At 44.5% G+C, this 13341-nt stretch overlaps 1 protein-coding gene across 6 annotated transcripts in view; it reads left to right on the forward strand.

The window, feature by feature from the left end:
* The window catches only part of atp2b4 (ATPase plasma membrane Ca2+ transporting 4), a 136733-nt gene that overhangs the window by 87210 nt on the left and 36182 nt on the right, over positions 1-13341 (forward strand). For all 6 annotated transcript variants that reach the window (XM_062986621.1, XM_062986616.1, XM_062986619.1 and 3 more), the window contains 5 exons: positions 619-783; positions 3549-3763; positions 8755-8997; positions 12606-12850; positions 13009-13240. In XM_062986621.1, coding sequence (XP_062842691.1) covers positions 619-783; positions 3549-3763; positions 8755-8997; positions 12606-12850; positions 13009-13240 — 1100 coding nt within the window. The remainder of the gene's footprint in view (positions 1-618; positions 784-3548; positions 3764-8754; positions 8998-12605; positions 12851-13008; positions 13241-13341) is intronic.

A 13341-nucleotide genomic window follows, 5' to 3' on the forward strand; every position in this document is an offset into this window, starting at 1 on the left:
CTTTTGATACATACTGACCACTGCAGACTGGGAACACCCCACAAGAGCTGCAGTTTTGGAGATGCTCCGACCCAGTCATCTAGCCATCACAATTTGGCTCTTGTTCAACACCAACTTTGAGGATAAAATGTTCACTTGCTGCCTAATATATCCCACCTACTAACAGGTGCCGTGATGAAGTGTTAATCAGTGTTAATCACTTCACCTGACAGTGGTCATAATGTTATGCCTGGTCGGCGTGTATCGTATATGGGTGTGATGTTGGGTTGTCCATGTTCTTTTGGCCTTGTAGTGGTTTTTTAGGGTCTGGAAACCTCTTAGATGGAAACTAGGAAAACTATGCCCTGCTCCTTCTTTGATAGTTAACTTATATCTAATGTAACCCGCTTTAATAACAGCTTCTGCTAAACCAGATTTACTTCATTCCATCAATATCCACTAATGCCAAACAAATCAAATGGTTTCTGGCTCTGATTGTCTTTCTGCTTGACTCCTGTAACTTTCAAGCATCACTGAACAGGCCCTTTTTCCTCCCCTCTGCCCTCTCATCTCTCCCTTTCCCCTGTACCCATTTTTTTTTTGCATGTTTTTTTCCCTCAATCCCATTCTCGTCTTCAGCCAAGACCCAGGATGGCGTCGCTTTGGAGATCCAACCCCTGAAGAGCGAGGAGGAGAAAGAGGAGAAGGAGGAGAAGGAGATCAAGAAGGTCAACGTCACCAAAAAGGAGAAGTCCGTGCTTCAGGGCAAGCTGACCAGACTGGCTGTACAGATCGGCAAAGCAGGTATGTGAATTCAATGACATTTGTAGACGTTGGGGTCTAAGGATCTCAGAGTGTTGGCTTCTCCCACCTCCCAAAACATCCAAAACATGGATTTACAGTTTATTTTGCTCCTCTCCTTACAAGAGATGTGATTGGGTCACGAAGACCTGGGTTTGGAACTCACCTCCAGTCAATGTTATGAAGGGTATTGCATGTTCTCCAGTGTCCATGTGGGTTTACTTTTGAGGAAGAAGAACTATACAAAAGATGGATTGACTGCTCTGGATTGCTCCTAGTTAGGAAAACGTGTGTATTGCCCTGTCATATATTGACCCCATGTCCCGGGTGTACTCCTGAGATTGAATACCCAGCTCCACCAAATATCAACAAATTGGTTTAGTTTCCCAGTTTCATTTTTGACAGTTTTACTTTAAACCAATGTAGGTGGGCACCCAGGTGGCACACCAGCACAGAGTTTCTAAACTCCTCGGTTCGAAACTCGGTGTTGCCACCGGATGGCTGGGCACCATCTGGCGGGCATAATTGGCAGTGCCTGCAGCAGATACTAATTGGCCACCGTATCTGCAGGGTGGGGGCCAGACTATATGTGGGTGGGTGGGTCTTCATACGCTGTGTAAGGACCCTGATTGGCGGAAGAGACGCCTGTGCAGAATGCAGGGGCAAGAAGAGGAGGGCTGTATACGTGTCGAAAGAGGCGTGTACAGCGACGTGCTCTCCTTGGGTGCAATCTGGTATCTCTTAGCAGCGGAAGACAAAATTGAGTGCGCTAAATCAGGAGGAAAATGGGGAGAAAATGCATAAAAAAAAAACAATGTAGGTAATGTAGAGTTATTAAATTCAATATTATGAATATTATATTATTATTATAATTAGTATGAAGATTGAATACTAGTATGTGTAGGTTCCCATTGTTATGTTGTTATATGTACAGTATATATGTCCATATTTCACCATAGTGTGAAGTTGAAAAACATTAAATACCATTAAATAAACCCATTAACACGGGTATGAGTGTTTGACTTACCATTAGCAGGTCTGTTTGTACAAATTGTAGTAATATACTTGTACTGTTAAGCCCTGAATAATAATCATCTACCAGGACGTCACGAGTTAAGCTAAATTAAACTGCTATTTTGTATCAACAGAATATTCATTAATTAGCATCTGAACGGCTGTATATGAAAATTAATGCTCATTTGCATCAATATGAATACCCAAACTCAGCAAACGACGTCTTTCACAAATGAGTTAATTTGTCATTCTGTGTTCTGGTTCAGAGCTTTTATTTAACTCGCTGAGTAAAGAAACAGTGTCACCCAATATGAAAACAGGCTTGTCCCTTTGGGCCGTGTTCCACATAATCATCCCAGTTTCAGAGTTTTAATAAAATTGGATTCAGATGCTGCACAGCTGCTGATATTAAAGCTCAAAAGAAGTCAGTAAACTCAACAATTTGCTGATTTTCTTCTATAACAGTCTAGTAAAACTGCTTTTATTTGGCATGGCGGATCTCAAAGATCAAGCAGTGCTGACTGTCTTAGACCTTCTTCAATAGTCACCTGACCTAAACCCTATCAAATATTGATGGAGGCACTTGAAAACCAAACCGAGCATTCATTGACATCACAAGATGCTCTCAGTATGTTCGATTTTGTACCAGTTCAGTCAGACTGTTATATAAGCTGTAGCATAGTGGTTAAGCTACTGGGATAGTAATCAGAAGGTCGCTGGTTACAACCCCACCATTGCCAGGTTGCTGCTTTTGGGCCCTTGAGCAAGGCTCATAACCCTCAATTGCTCAGACTGTATACTGTAACTGTAATGTAAGTCGCTCCTTGTTTCTACACTCACTGTCCATTTTATCAGCTCCACTTACCATATAGGAGCACTTTGTGGTTCTACAATTACTGACTGTAGTCAATCTGTTTCTCCGCATGCTTTGTTAGCCCCCTTTCATGCTGTTCTTCAATGGCCAGGACCCCCACAGGACCACCACAGAGAAGGTATTATTTAGGTGGTGGATGATTCTCAGCACTGCACTGACACTGACATGGTGGTGGTGTGTTAGTGTGTGTTGTGCTGGTATGAGTGGATCAGACACAGCAGCGCTGCTGGAGTTTTTAAATACCGTGTCCACTCACTGTCCACTCTATTAGACACTCCTACCTAGTTGGTCCGCCTTGTAGATGTAAAGTCAGAGACGATCGCTCATCTATTGCTGTTTGAGTTGGTCATCTTGTAGACCTTCATCAGTGGTCAGTGTTTAAAAACTCCAGCAGCGCTGATGTTTCTGATGTATGTCAGTGTCACTGCAGTACTGAGAATAATCCAACACCTAAATAATAACTGCTCTGTAGTGGTTCTAGGAGAGTCCTGACCATCGAAGAACAGCATGAAAGGAGGCTAACAAACCATGCAGAGAAACAGATAGACTACAGTCAGTAATTGTAGGACTACAAAGTGCTTCTATATGGCAAGTGGAGCTGATAAATGGACAATGTGTGTAGAAACAAGGAGGTGGGTTTAATGTTATGGTTGATTGGTGTATACCGGTGTACAGTACAATGAAATGCTTTTTCGGGATATCACAGCTTTTTTGAAAGCTGGCCTCAGCTCAATAAAGTGCCACAATAAAGCCTAAATATCAACATGAAGCTACGTGTTCATTTATTTATTCCTCTTCATTGATTTTATTGGTCTACACGACCCCATGAGTGTTAGTTCTAATGTTGGAACTTCCCCTCAACACTACCTCTTCTCTTCAGGTCTCATCATGTCCGCCGTGACCGTCATCATCCTCATCCTGTACTTCGTGATCGATACGTTCGGAGTCCAGGGCCGGGAGTGGACAGCCGAGTGCACACCCATTTACATCCAGTACTTCGTTAAGTTCTTCATCATCGGCGTGACCGTGCTGGTGGTGGCCGTTCCGGAAGGTCTTCCTCTTGCCGTCACCATCTCTCTGGCTTACTCGGTCAAGGTCAGCCACCGTCAGTGATACACAGCTGGAATGAATTATTTGACTAGATGCTTTTTTTCTTTTCTCCTCCAAATTCAGTCTAAATAAATCAGGTTTCCATTCTCTGGTTAATAGAATCCTTGTTGGGCCGCTCAGGTGGCGCAGCGGTTAAAACACACGCTAGAACACCAGAGCTGGGATCTCGCTAAGCAGCCACATGAACAACGATTGGCCTGTTGTTCATATAGGGGTGGGATATTAAGCCGGATAGGGAATCTCTCATGACTGATGCAATTACGACCCCTCCTGGCTGATTGATGCCGCTTGCACAGAGACAAGGATCCGTACACAGTGCTGTTCCGCATATGCACTCATCAAGTGTAGGTGATAAGATGCATACAGCTGCTGCCCACGTGTTGGAGGGGCGTGGGTTGGCTTCATACTCCTCAATCTTTTATATATATATACAGTGTATCACAAAAGTTAGTACACCCCTCACATTTCTGCAAATATTTCATTATATCTTTTCATGGGACAACACTATATACATGAAACTTGGATATAACTTAGAGTAGTCAGTGTACCACTTGTATAGCAGTGTAGATTTACTGTCTTCTGAAAATAACTCAACACACAGCCATTAATGTCTAAATAGCTAATAGTCTAAATAGTGAACATGTCCAAATTGTGCCCAAATGTGTCGTTGTCCCTCCCTGGTGTCATGTGTCAAGGTCCCAGGTGTAAATGGGGAGCAGGGCTGTTAAATTTGGTGTTTTGGGTACAATTCTCTCATACTGGCCACTGGATATTCAACATGGCACCTCATGGCAAAGAACTCTCTGAGGATGTGAGAAATAGAATTGTTGCTCTCCACAAAGATGGCCTGGGCTATAAGAAGATTGCTAACACCCTGAAACTGAGCTACAGCATGGTGGCCAAGGTCATACAGCGGTTTTCCAGGACAGGTTCCACTCGGAACAGGCTTCGCCAGGGTCAACCAAAGAAGTTGAGTCCACGTGTTCGGCGTCATATCCAGAGGTTGGCTTTAAAAAATAGACACATGAGTGCTGCCAGCATTGCTGCAGAGGTTGAAGACGTGGGAGGTCAGCCTGTCAGTGCTCAGACCATACGCCGCACACTGCATCAACTCGGTCTGCATGGTCGTCATCCCAGAAGGAAGCTGACGCACAAGAAAGCCAGCAAACAGTTTGCTGAAGACAAGCAGTCCAAGAACATGGATTACTGGAATGCCCTGTGGTCTGACGAGACCAAGATAAACTTGTTTGGCTCAGATGGTGTCCAGCATGTGTGGCGGCGCCCTGGTGAGAAGTACCAAGACAACTGTATCTTGCCTACAGTCAAGCATGGTGGTGGTAGCATCATGGTCTTGGGCTGCATGAGTGTTGCTGGCACTGGGGAGCTGCAGTTCATTGAGGGAAACATGAATTCCAACATGTACTGTGACATTCTGAAACAGAGCATGATCCCTTCCCTTCGAAAACTGCAGTTTTCCAACAGGATAACGACCCCAAACACAACCTCCAAGATGACAACTGCCTTGCTGAGGAAGCTGAAGGTAAAGGTGATGGACTAAACCCAATTGAGCACCTGTGGCGCATCCTCAAGTGGAAGGTGGAGGAGTTCAAGGTGTCTAACATCCACCAGCTCAGTGATGTCATCATGGAGGAGTGGAAGAGGATTCCAGTAGCAACTTGTGCAGCTCTGGTGAATTCCATGCCCAGGAGGGTTAAGGCAGTGCTAATAATGGTGGTCACACAAAATATTGACACTTTGGGCACAATTTGGACATGTTCACTGTGGGGTGTACTCACTTACTGTATGTTGCCAGCCATTTAGACATTAATGGCTGTGTGTTGAGTTATTTTCAGAAGACAGTAAATCTACACTGCTATACAAGTTGTACACTGACTACTCTAACTTATATCCAAGTTTTATTTCTATAGTGTTGTCCCATGAAAAGATATAATAAAATATTTGCAGAAATGTGAGGGGTGTACTCACTTTTGTGATACACTGTATGTAAATAAATACATTATTACACCAAGTTAAGTTCGGGGGAGAGCTGAAACCTAGCAACTGTTACGATTCAGATGGTCCCTCATTCTTGGAAATACTGAGTAGGAGAAACATGGCTCGTCAAAACAATAATTAGCAACTCTAATCAAGATTTTGGACAATTTTGGACTTGTAGTTGGAAAATGAGTTGTTTTCATGTTTTATTAGATAGATAGACAGACAGGTGGACAGGCAGACACATACTTTATTGATCTTGAGGGAAATCAGTGTAGAAGAGTCAATAACACAACATTGCTTAAGAAATTTGCTGACAAGGCGATTAAGTGGACTAAAAGACTATGACCAATAGTCCAAAGATTACAAAATATCTTTATTCATTATATACAGTGTATCACAAAAGTGAGTACACCCCTCACATTTCTGCAGATATTTAAGTATATCTTTTCATGGGACAACACTGACAAAATGACACTTTGACACAATGAAAAGTAGTCTGTGTGCAGCTTATATAACAGTGTAAATTTATTCTTCCCTCAAAATAACTCAATATACAGCCATTAATGTCTAAACCACCGGCAACAAAAGTGAGTACACCCCTTAGTGAAAGTTCCTGAAGTGTCAATATTTTGTGTGGCCACCATTATTTCCCAGAACTGCCTTAACTCTCATGGGCATGGAGTTTACCAGAGCTTCACAGGTTGCCACTGGAATGCTTTTCCACTCCTCCATGACGACGTCACGGAGCTGGCGGATATTCGAGACTTTGCGCTCCTCCACCTTCCGCTTGAGGATGCCCCAAAGATGTTCTATTGGGTTTAGGTCTGGAGACATGCTTGGCCAGTCCATCACCTTTACCCTCAGCCTCTTCAATAAAGCAGTGGTCGTCTTAGAGGTGTGTTTGGGGTCATTATCATGCTGGAACACTGCCCTGTGACCCAGTTTCCGGAGGGAGGGGATCATGCTCTGCTTCAGTATTTCACAGTACATATTGGAGTTCATGTGTCCCTCAATGAAATGTAACTCCCCAACACCTGCTGCACTCATGCAGCCCCAGACCATGGCATTCCCACCACCATGCTTGACTGTAGGCATGACACACTTATCTTTGTACTCCTCACCTGATTGCTGCCACACATGCTTGAGACCATCTGAACCAAACAAATTAATCTTGGTCTCATCAGACCATGGGACATGGTTCCAGTAATCCATGTCCTTTGTTGACATGTCTTCAGCAAACTGTTTGCGGGCTTTCTTGTGTAGAGACTTCAGAAGAGGCTTCCTTCTGGGGTGACAGCCATGCAGACCAATTTGATGTAGTGTGCGGCGTATGGTCTGAGCACTGACAGGCTGACCCCCCACCTTTTCAATCTCTGCAGCAATGCTGACAGCACTCCTGCGCCTATCTTTCAAAGACAGCAGTTGGATGTGACGCTGAGCACGTGCACTCAGCTTCTTTGGACGACCAACGCGAGGTCTGTTCTGAGTGGACCCTGCTCTTTTAAAACGCTGGATGATCTTGGCCACTGTGCTGCAGCCCAGTTTCAGGGTGTTGGCAATCTTCTTGTAGCCTTGGCCATCTTCATGTAGCGCAACAATTCGTCTTTTAAGATCCTCAGAGAGTTCTTTGCCATGAGGTGCCATGTTGGAACTTTCAGTGACCAGTATGAGAGAGTGTGAGAGCTGTACTACTAAATTGAACACACCTGCTCCCTATGCACACCTGAGACCTAGTAACACTAACAAATCACATGACATTTTGGAGGGAAAATGACAAGCAGTGCTCAATTTGGACATTTAGGGGTGTAGTCTCTTAGGGGTGTACTCACTTTTGTTGCCGGTGGTTTAGACATTAATGGCTGTATATTGAGTTATTTTGAGGGAAGAATAAATTTACACTGTTATATAAGCTGCACACAGACTACTTTTCATTGTGTCAAAGTGTCATTTTGTCAGTGTTGTCCCATGAAAAGATATACTTAAATATCTGCAGAAATGTGAGGGGTGTACTCACTTTTGTGATACACTGTATACTGTACGTACACTGATCAGCCATTTTATCAGCTCCACTTACCATATAGAAGCACTTTGTAGTTCTACAATTACTGACTGTAGTCCATCTGTTTCTCTGCATGCTTTGTTAGACCCTTTTCACCCTGTTCTTCAATGGTCAGGACCCCCACAGTGTAGATATTATTTAGGTGGTGGATCATTCTAAGCACTGCAGTGACCCTGACATGGTGGTGGTGTGTTAGTGTGTGTTGTGCTGGTATGAGTGGATCAGACACAGCAGCGCTGCTGGAGTTTTTTAACACCTCACTGTCACTGCTGGACTGAGAATAGTCCACCCACCAAAAATACCCAGCCAACAGCGCCCCATGGGCAGTGTCCTGTGACCACTGATGAAGGTCTAGAAGATGACCAACTCAAACAGCAGCAATAGATGAGCGATCGTCTCTGACTTTACATCTACAAGGGTAACCAACTAGGTAGGAGTGTCTAATAAAGTGGACAGTGAGTGGACACGGTATTTAAAAACTCCAGCAGTGCTGCTGTGTCTTATCCACTCATACCAGCACAACACACACTAACACACCACCACCATGTCAATGTCAGTGCAGTGCTGAGAATCATCCACCACCTAAATAATACCTGCTCTGTTGTGGTCCTGTGGGGGTCCTGACCATCGAAGGACAGGGTGACAGCAGGCTAAAAATGTATGTAGAGAAATAGATTGACTACAGTCAGTAATTGTAGAACTACAGAGTGCTTCTATATGGTAAGTGGAGCTGATTAAATGGACAGTGAGTGTAGAAACAAGGAGGTGGTTTTAATGTTATGGCTGATCGGTGTATGTCATGATCCACCACTCAAACATCATCTAATCAGTGGGGTCCTATGGGGGGGACTAAGTGTACAGAGCAGCAAATATGCTACAGTCAGTTCAATCTAGGTCAAGCTGTGCTTTTCTCCAACAGAAAATGATGAAAGACAACAACCTGGTAAGGCACCTGGATGCCTGCGAGACCATGGGCAACGCCACCGCCATCTGTTCCGACAAGACCGGCACGCTCACCATGAACCGCATGACCGTGGTGCAGGCCTACATAGGCGACACACACTACAAGACCGTCCCCAATCCCGAGGCCATCAAACCTGAGACTTTGGAGTTGATAGTTAACAGCATCTCCGTCAACTCGGCCTACACCACCAAGATCCTGGTAAGGGAGTCTTTTCAACACCTCTAAGCTTCATATCTGACCAGATGTTGCCTTGTATAAAGAATTTTGGTTCCCCCATTGTATTCATCATTGGGCATCAAGGAAGGGTTTATTGGACATCATTTTTGGCAACACCTGTTCAATTTATATAAGCTCTCTGAGTTTTTTATACACTCAAAGGCCAAAAGTATCTGGATACCCTTCTGCATTGCAAACAACTCTCAACTCTCAAGGATGGTCCTTTTCTGGTCCTACATAACCTCACGGATGCTTGATGGTAATACACCTCGAAGCCAATCTCCTTCAACTGAGCTGATTTATACACTATATTGCCAAAAGTATTCGCTCTTCTGCCTTCACACGCATATAAACTTGAGTGACGTCCCATTCATAATCCATAGGGTTTAATATGATGTCGGTTTAGGAGTGTGTTTATGTGAATGTTTGACCATTCTTCCAGAAGCGCATTTGTGAGGTCAGAGACTGATGTTGGATGTGAAGGCCTGGCTCGCAGTCTCCGCTCTAATTCATCCCAGAGGCGTTCTATCGGGTTGAGGTCAGGACTCTGTGCAGGCCAGTCAAGCTCATCCATGTCTTTATGGACCTTGCTTTGTGCACTGGTGTGCAGTCATGTTGGAACAGGAAGGGGCCATCCCCAAACTGTTCCCACAAAGTTAGGAGCATGAAATTGTCCAAAATCTTTCGGTATGCTGTAGAGTTCCTTTCACTGGAACTAAGGGGCCGAGCCCAACTCCTAAAACTCCTTGGATGCAGCTGCTTGGCCATGGAAACCCATTTTATGAAGCTCTATACGCACTGTTCCTGAGCTAATCTGAAGGCCACATGAAGCTTGGAAGTCTGTAGCAATTGACTCTGCAGAAAGTCGGCGACCTCTGCGCACTATGCGCCTCAGCATCCGCTGACCCCGCTCTGTCATTTTACGTGGCCTACCACTTCGTGGCTGAGTTGCTGTCGTTCCCAATCGCTTTCACTTTGTTATAATACCACTGACAGTCGACTGTGGAATATTTAGTAGCGAGGAAATTTCACGACTGGACTTGTTGCACAGGTGGCATCCTATCACGGTACCACGCTGGAATTCACTGAGCTCCTGAGAGCGACCCATTCTTTCACAAATGTTTGTAGAAGAAGTGTGCATGCCTAGGTGCTTGGTTTTATACACCTGTGGTCATGGAAGTGATTGGAACACCTGAATTCAATGATTTGGATGGGTGAGTGAATACTTTTGGCAATATAGTGTCTAGAATCACCTTCCTTCTTCTATAGATCTTGTAAAATCCAATAGGTGGCTTATGGGGGCAGACGGTGAAGTGGTTTTAGCAATTTATCAGCTTTTAATGTTTTAATAAAGCTGTATCCTTGAGGACGACTCTAGCTCTTCCTTCGTCCGTCCTTTATGAAACTAATTGACTTCCTCCATTTATCACCACCATTAAAGCCGTCACCGTGTCCGGCACTTTTAGCCCGATCGTTATTCAGAGTTTCAGTTTTATAGGGAACGTACCTGAAATAAATGAAGTACATCCCAAGAAGCGTTTACTGCAGATTGCCTGTTCGATCTTCGATGATTGGAATCCAGGAGGGCATTGGGGAGAGTCTTCACTGAGAAACAGTCTCAAACTATAAGCTCATGTTTAAAGTGGGATGTTTGGGACCACCCCAAATGCGTTCAGCTGCCTTATAGTGTGGCTGGTTTCATGTGTCTTGGAGCATCTGCTAGGCATTGCTTTTTTAGGCTGGTAACTAATGGTTGGCTGGTAACTAATCTGGTAGTACTTTGCACGTTTCAATCTTTGAAACTTTTCAGTGAAATTACACAATTGGCTGCTGCTCAGGTGGCGCTCAGGTGGCGCAGTGGTAAAGACACCCTAACGCACTAGAGCTGGGATTTCGAACTCATCGCATCGACTCTCGGCTCTGCCATCCGGCTGGGCTGAGCGGCCACATGAACAACGATTGGTCTGTTGTTCATATACAGTATAACTGATGCACTACGACCTCTGCTGGCTAATAGATGGCGCCTGCACAGAGGCGGGGAAAGAGTGCTTTGATCAGGGTGTGTCTCTCCGTACACAAGGCTGATTCGCATATATGCACACTAGGGTTGGGCGGTATGACGGTATTACGGTATACCGCGGTATTTAAAAATGATGACGGTATTTAAAATGGTGACGGTATGTTAAAAAAATGTGAAGCGCCAAATTTCTGCTTCGGGTTTACCTAAAAAACTGAGACTTTAGGACAAGCGCGCATCCACAGTAAGGGAGGGGTGGGAGGGGTAGGCGGTTGGAGCTCACTGATTGGTTGTGGAGGTGATCACTGAGGTGATAACACAAAAACTAGTGCGCGCTCTACATAGACGCGTTTTACGTCATCCTATGCGCGCTCCCGAGAAGGAGGCTGTTTGAAACCTTAGACGCCTTAATAAGCTGTAGTTCGGTATCTTAACATCTCAAGAACGAGTGAGCATCGGAAGTGTCCTTGGCTTAAAACATGGCTGACGGTGCGGAGAAACGGAATTATTTTCAAACGTAAATAAATGATTATTGAACTTGTATAAACTTGCACATGTGTTTTTATTTGCAAAATCGAGCTTGTGAGTTGACATGCTTGCGCACTGTGCTATCCCATCGGTTTGAATGGCAAAATGCTAACTGTTAGCTTAGTATAAGACAGCCCCGATATTAATATCAATGATGAACGATCATGAACATTTTGCTACCTTGCCTTAAATGTAGGCATAATTCAAACAACACTTCAATGAGAAAAAAGATTTATTTTAAAAGGAAACTACAGGAAAGAGACAGACTGGTTGCATTGCATTAAGTTTCATAAAAATCCTCTCTTGTGCAGAGATGTGTTTGTGCCTGTGTTTGTTTCTGCTTTAAAACATACACGCCATGAACCGATCAGATTTAACATCATTAAACGAGTTTTTTCTCAATTATTTGTCATAATACTACTAGCGCTCTCTTTATCTGTGTGTGTGTGTGTGTGTGTGTGTGTGTGTGTGTGTGTCGCTCGATCCCCGTGATAACTGCGCACTTCTAATCGGCTGTATTTCACACACTCCGCTTCGCATCAGTAGACGGAATTAATCGGTCATTATAAAAAAAAATATATATATGTAGAGAGCTCCCTAGCTTTTCGAACACGCGACTTTAGTTCATTTCAAAGAGCCGTTCAATAGAATCGGATCGTTCGCGAACGACCCATCACTAACAGGCAGACACGCCCCCTCCCCCTACGCAGTATTTTTTTTTTTTTTTTTTTTTTTTTTTTTTTTTTTTTTTTTTTTGGATGATGGTATGAAAATCGGCAATATCGCCCAACCCTAATGCACACGCGTAACGTAAGTGACAAAATGCATACACCTGCTGCCTACGTGTCGGAGGGGGCGTGGGTTAGCTTCGTTCTTCCCAAATCAGAGCGGGTATCAGCATTAGTGGAGAGGACAAATGAAATAAATACATAATTACCAGTCTAAAGACTTAACCCTTCCAAGTTGGTAACTCTCTGGACAAATAAAACAAGCATAAGTAGAAAACGCTAGACCTCGAACTGACCCACGTTCGAATTTTCTCCAGCCCCCAGAGCACGAGGGCGGCCTCCCAAGACAAGTCGGTAACAAGACCGAATGCGCCCTGCTTGGACTGGTCCTGGGATTGAAGCGTGACTACCAGCCCATACGGGACGAGATCCCCGAGGAGAAGCTCTACAAGGTCTACACCTTCAACTCATCCCGGAAGAGCATGAGCACCGTGCTCAAAAACACCGACGGCTCGGGATTCCGCATGTACAGCAAGGGTGCCTCCGAGATCATCCTCCGCAAGTAAGATCCAATGCACCCTAGTGATATTGATTTGTATCCTCCTATCTTTCATGTCTATGCCTCATGTGGTTACCTCTATGATCATTGCTGGGTAGATGCCACTGTTTGTTTTGAGCAACATAACGTGGGGTGTAATATCGAACCTCTTTCCACGCCAGGTGTTCCTACATTCTGGATGCTGCAGGCCAGCCCCGCGTGTTCAAAACCAAGGATCGGGATGAAATGGTGCGTAAAGTGATCGAACCCATGGCCTGTGAAGGCCTGAGGACCATCTGCGTAGCCATGAGGGAGTTTAAGGGTGAGGAGCCAAACTGGGACAACGAGGCCGATATCCTTACTGACCTGACCTGTATCTGCGTGGTTGGCATCGAAGACCCCGTCCGTCCAGAGGTGAGTTTTTTTGTAGTTTGTTAGATACTATACGAAGTGGCATCTGCTTTCTCAGTGGGAAAGAATTAAATAAATATAATAACCAGGCAGCCAAAATTGCT

This window comes from Trichomycterus rosablanca, chromosome 24 (assembly GCF_030014385.1).
Source record: "Trichomycterus rosablanca isolate fTriRos1 chromosome 24, fTriRos1.hap1, whole genome shotgun sequence".
Taxonomy (NCBI): domain Eukaryota; kingdom Metazoa; phylum Chordata; class Actinopteri; order Siluriformes; family Trichomycteridae; genus Trichomycterus; species Trichomycterus rosablanca.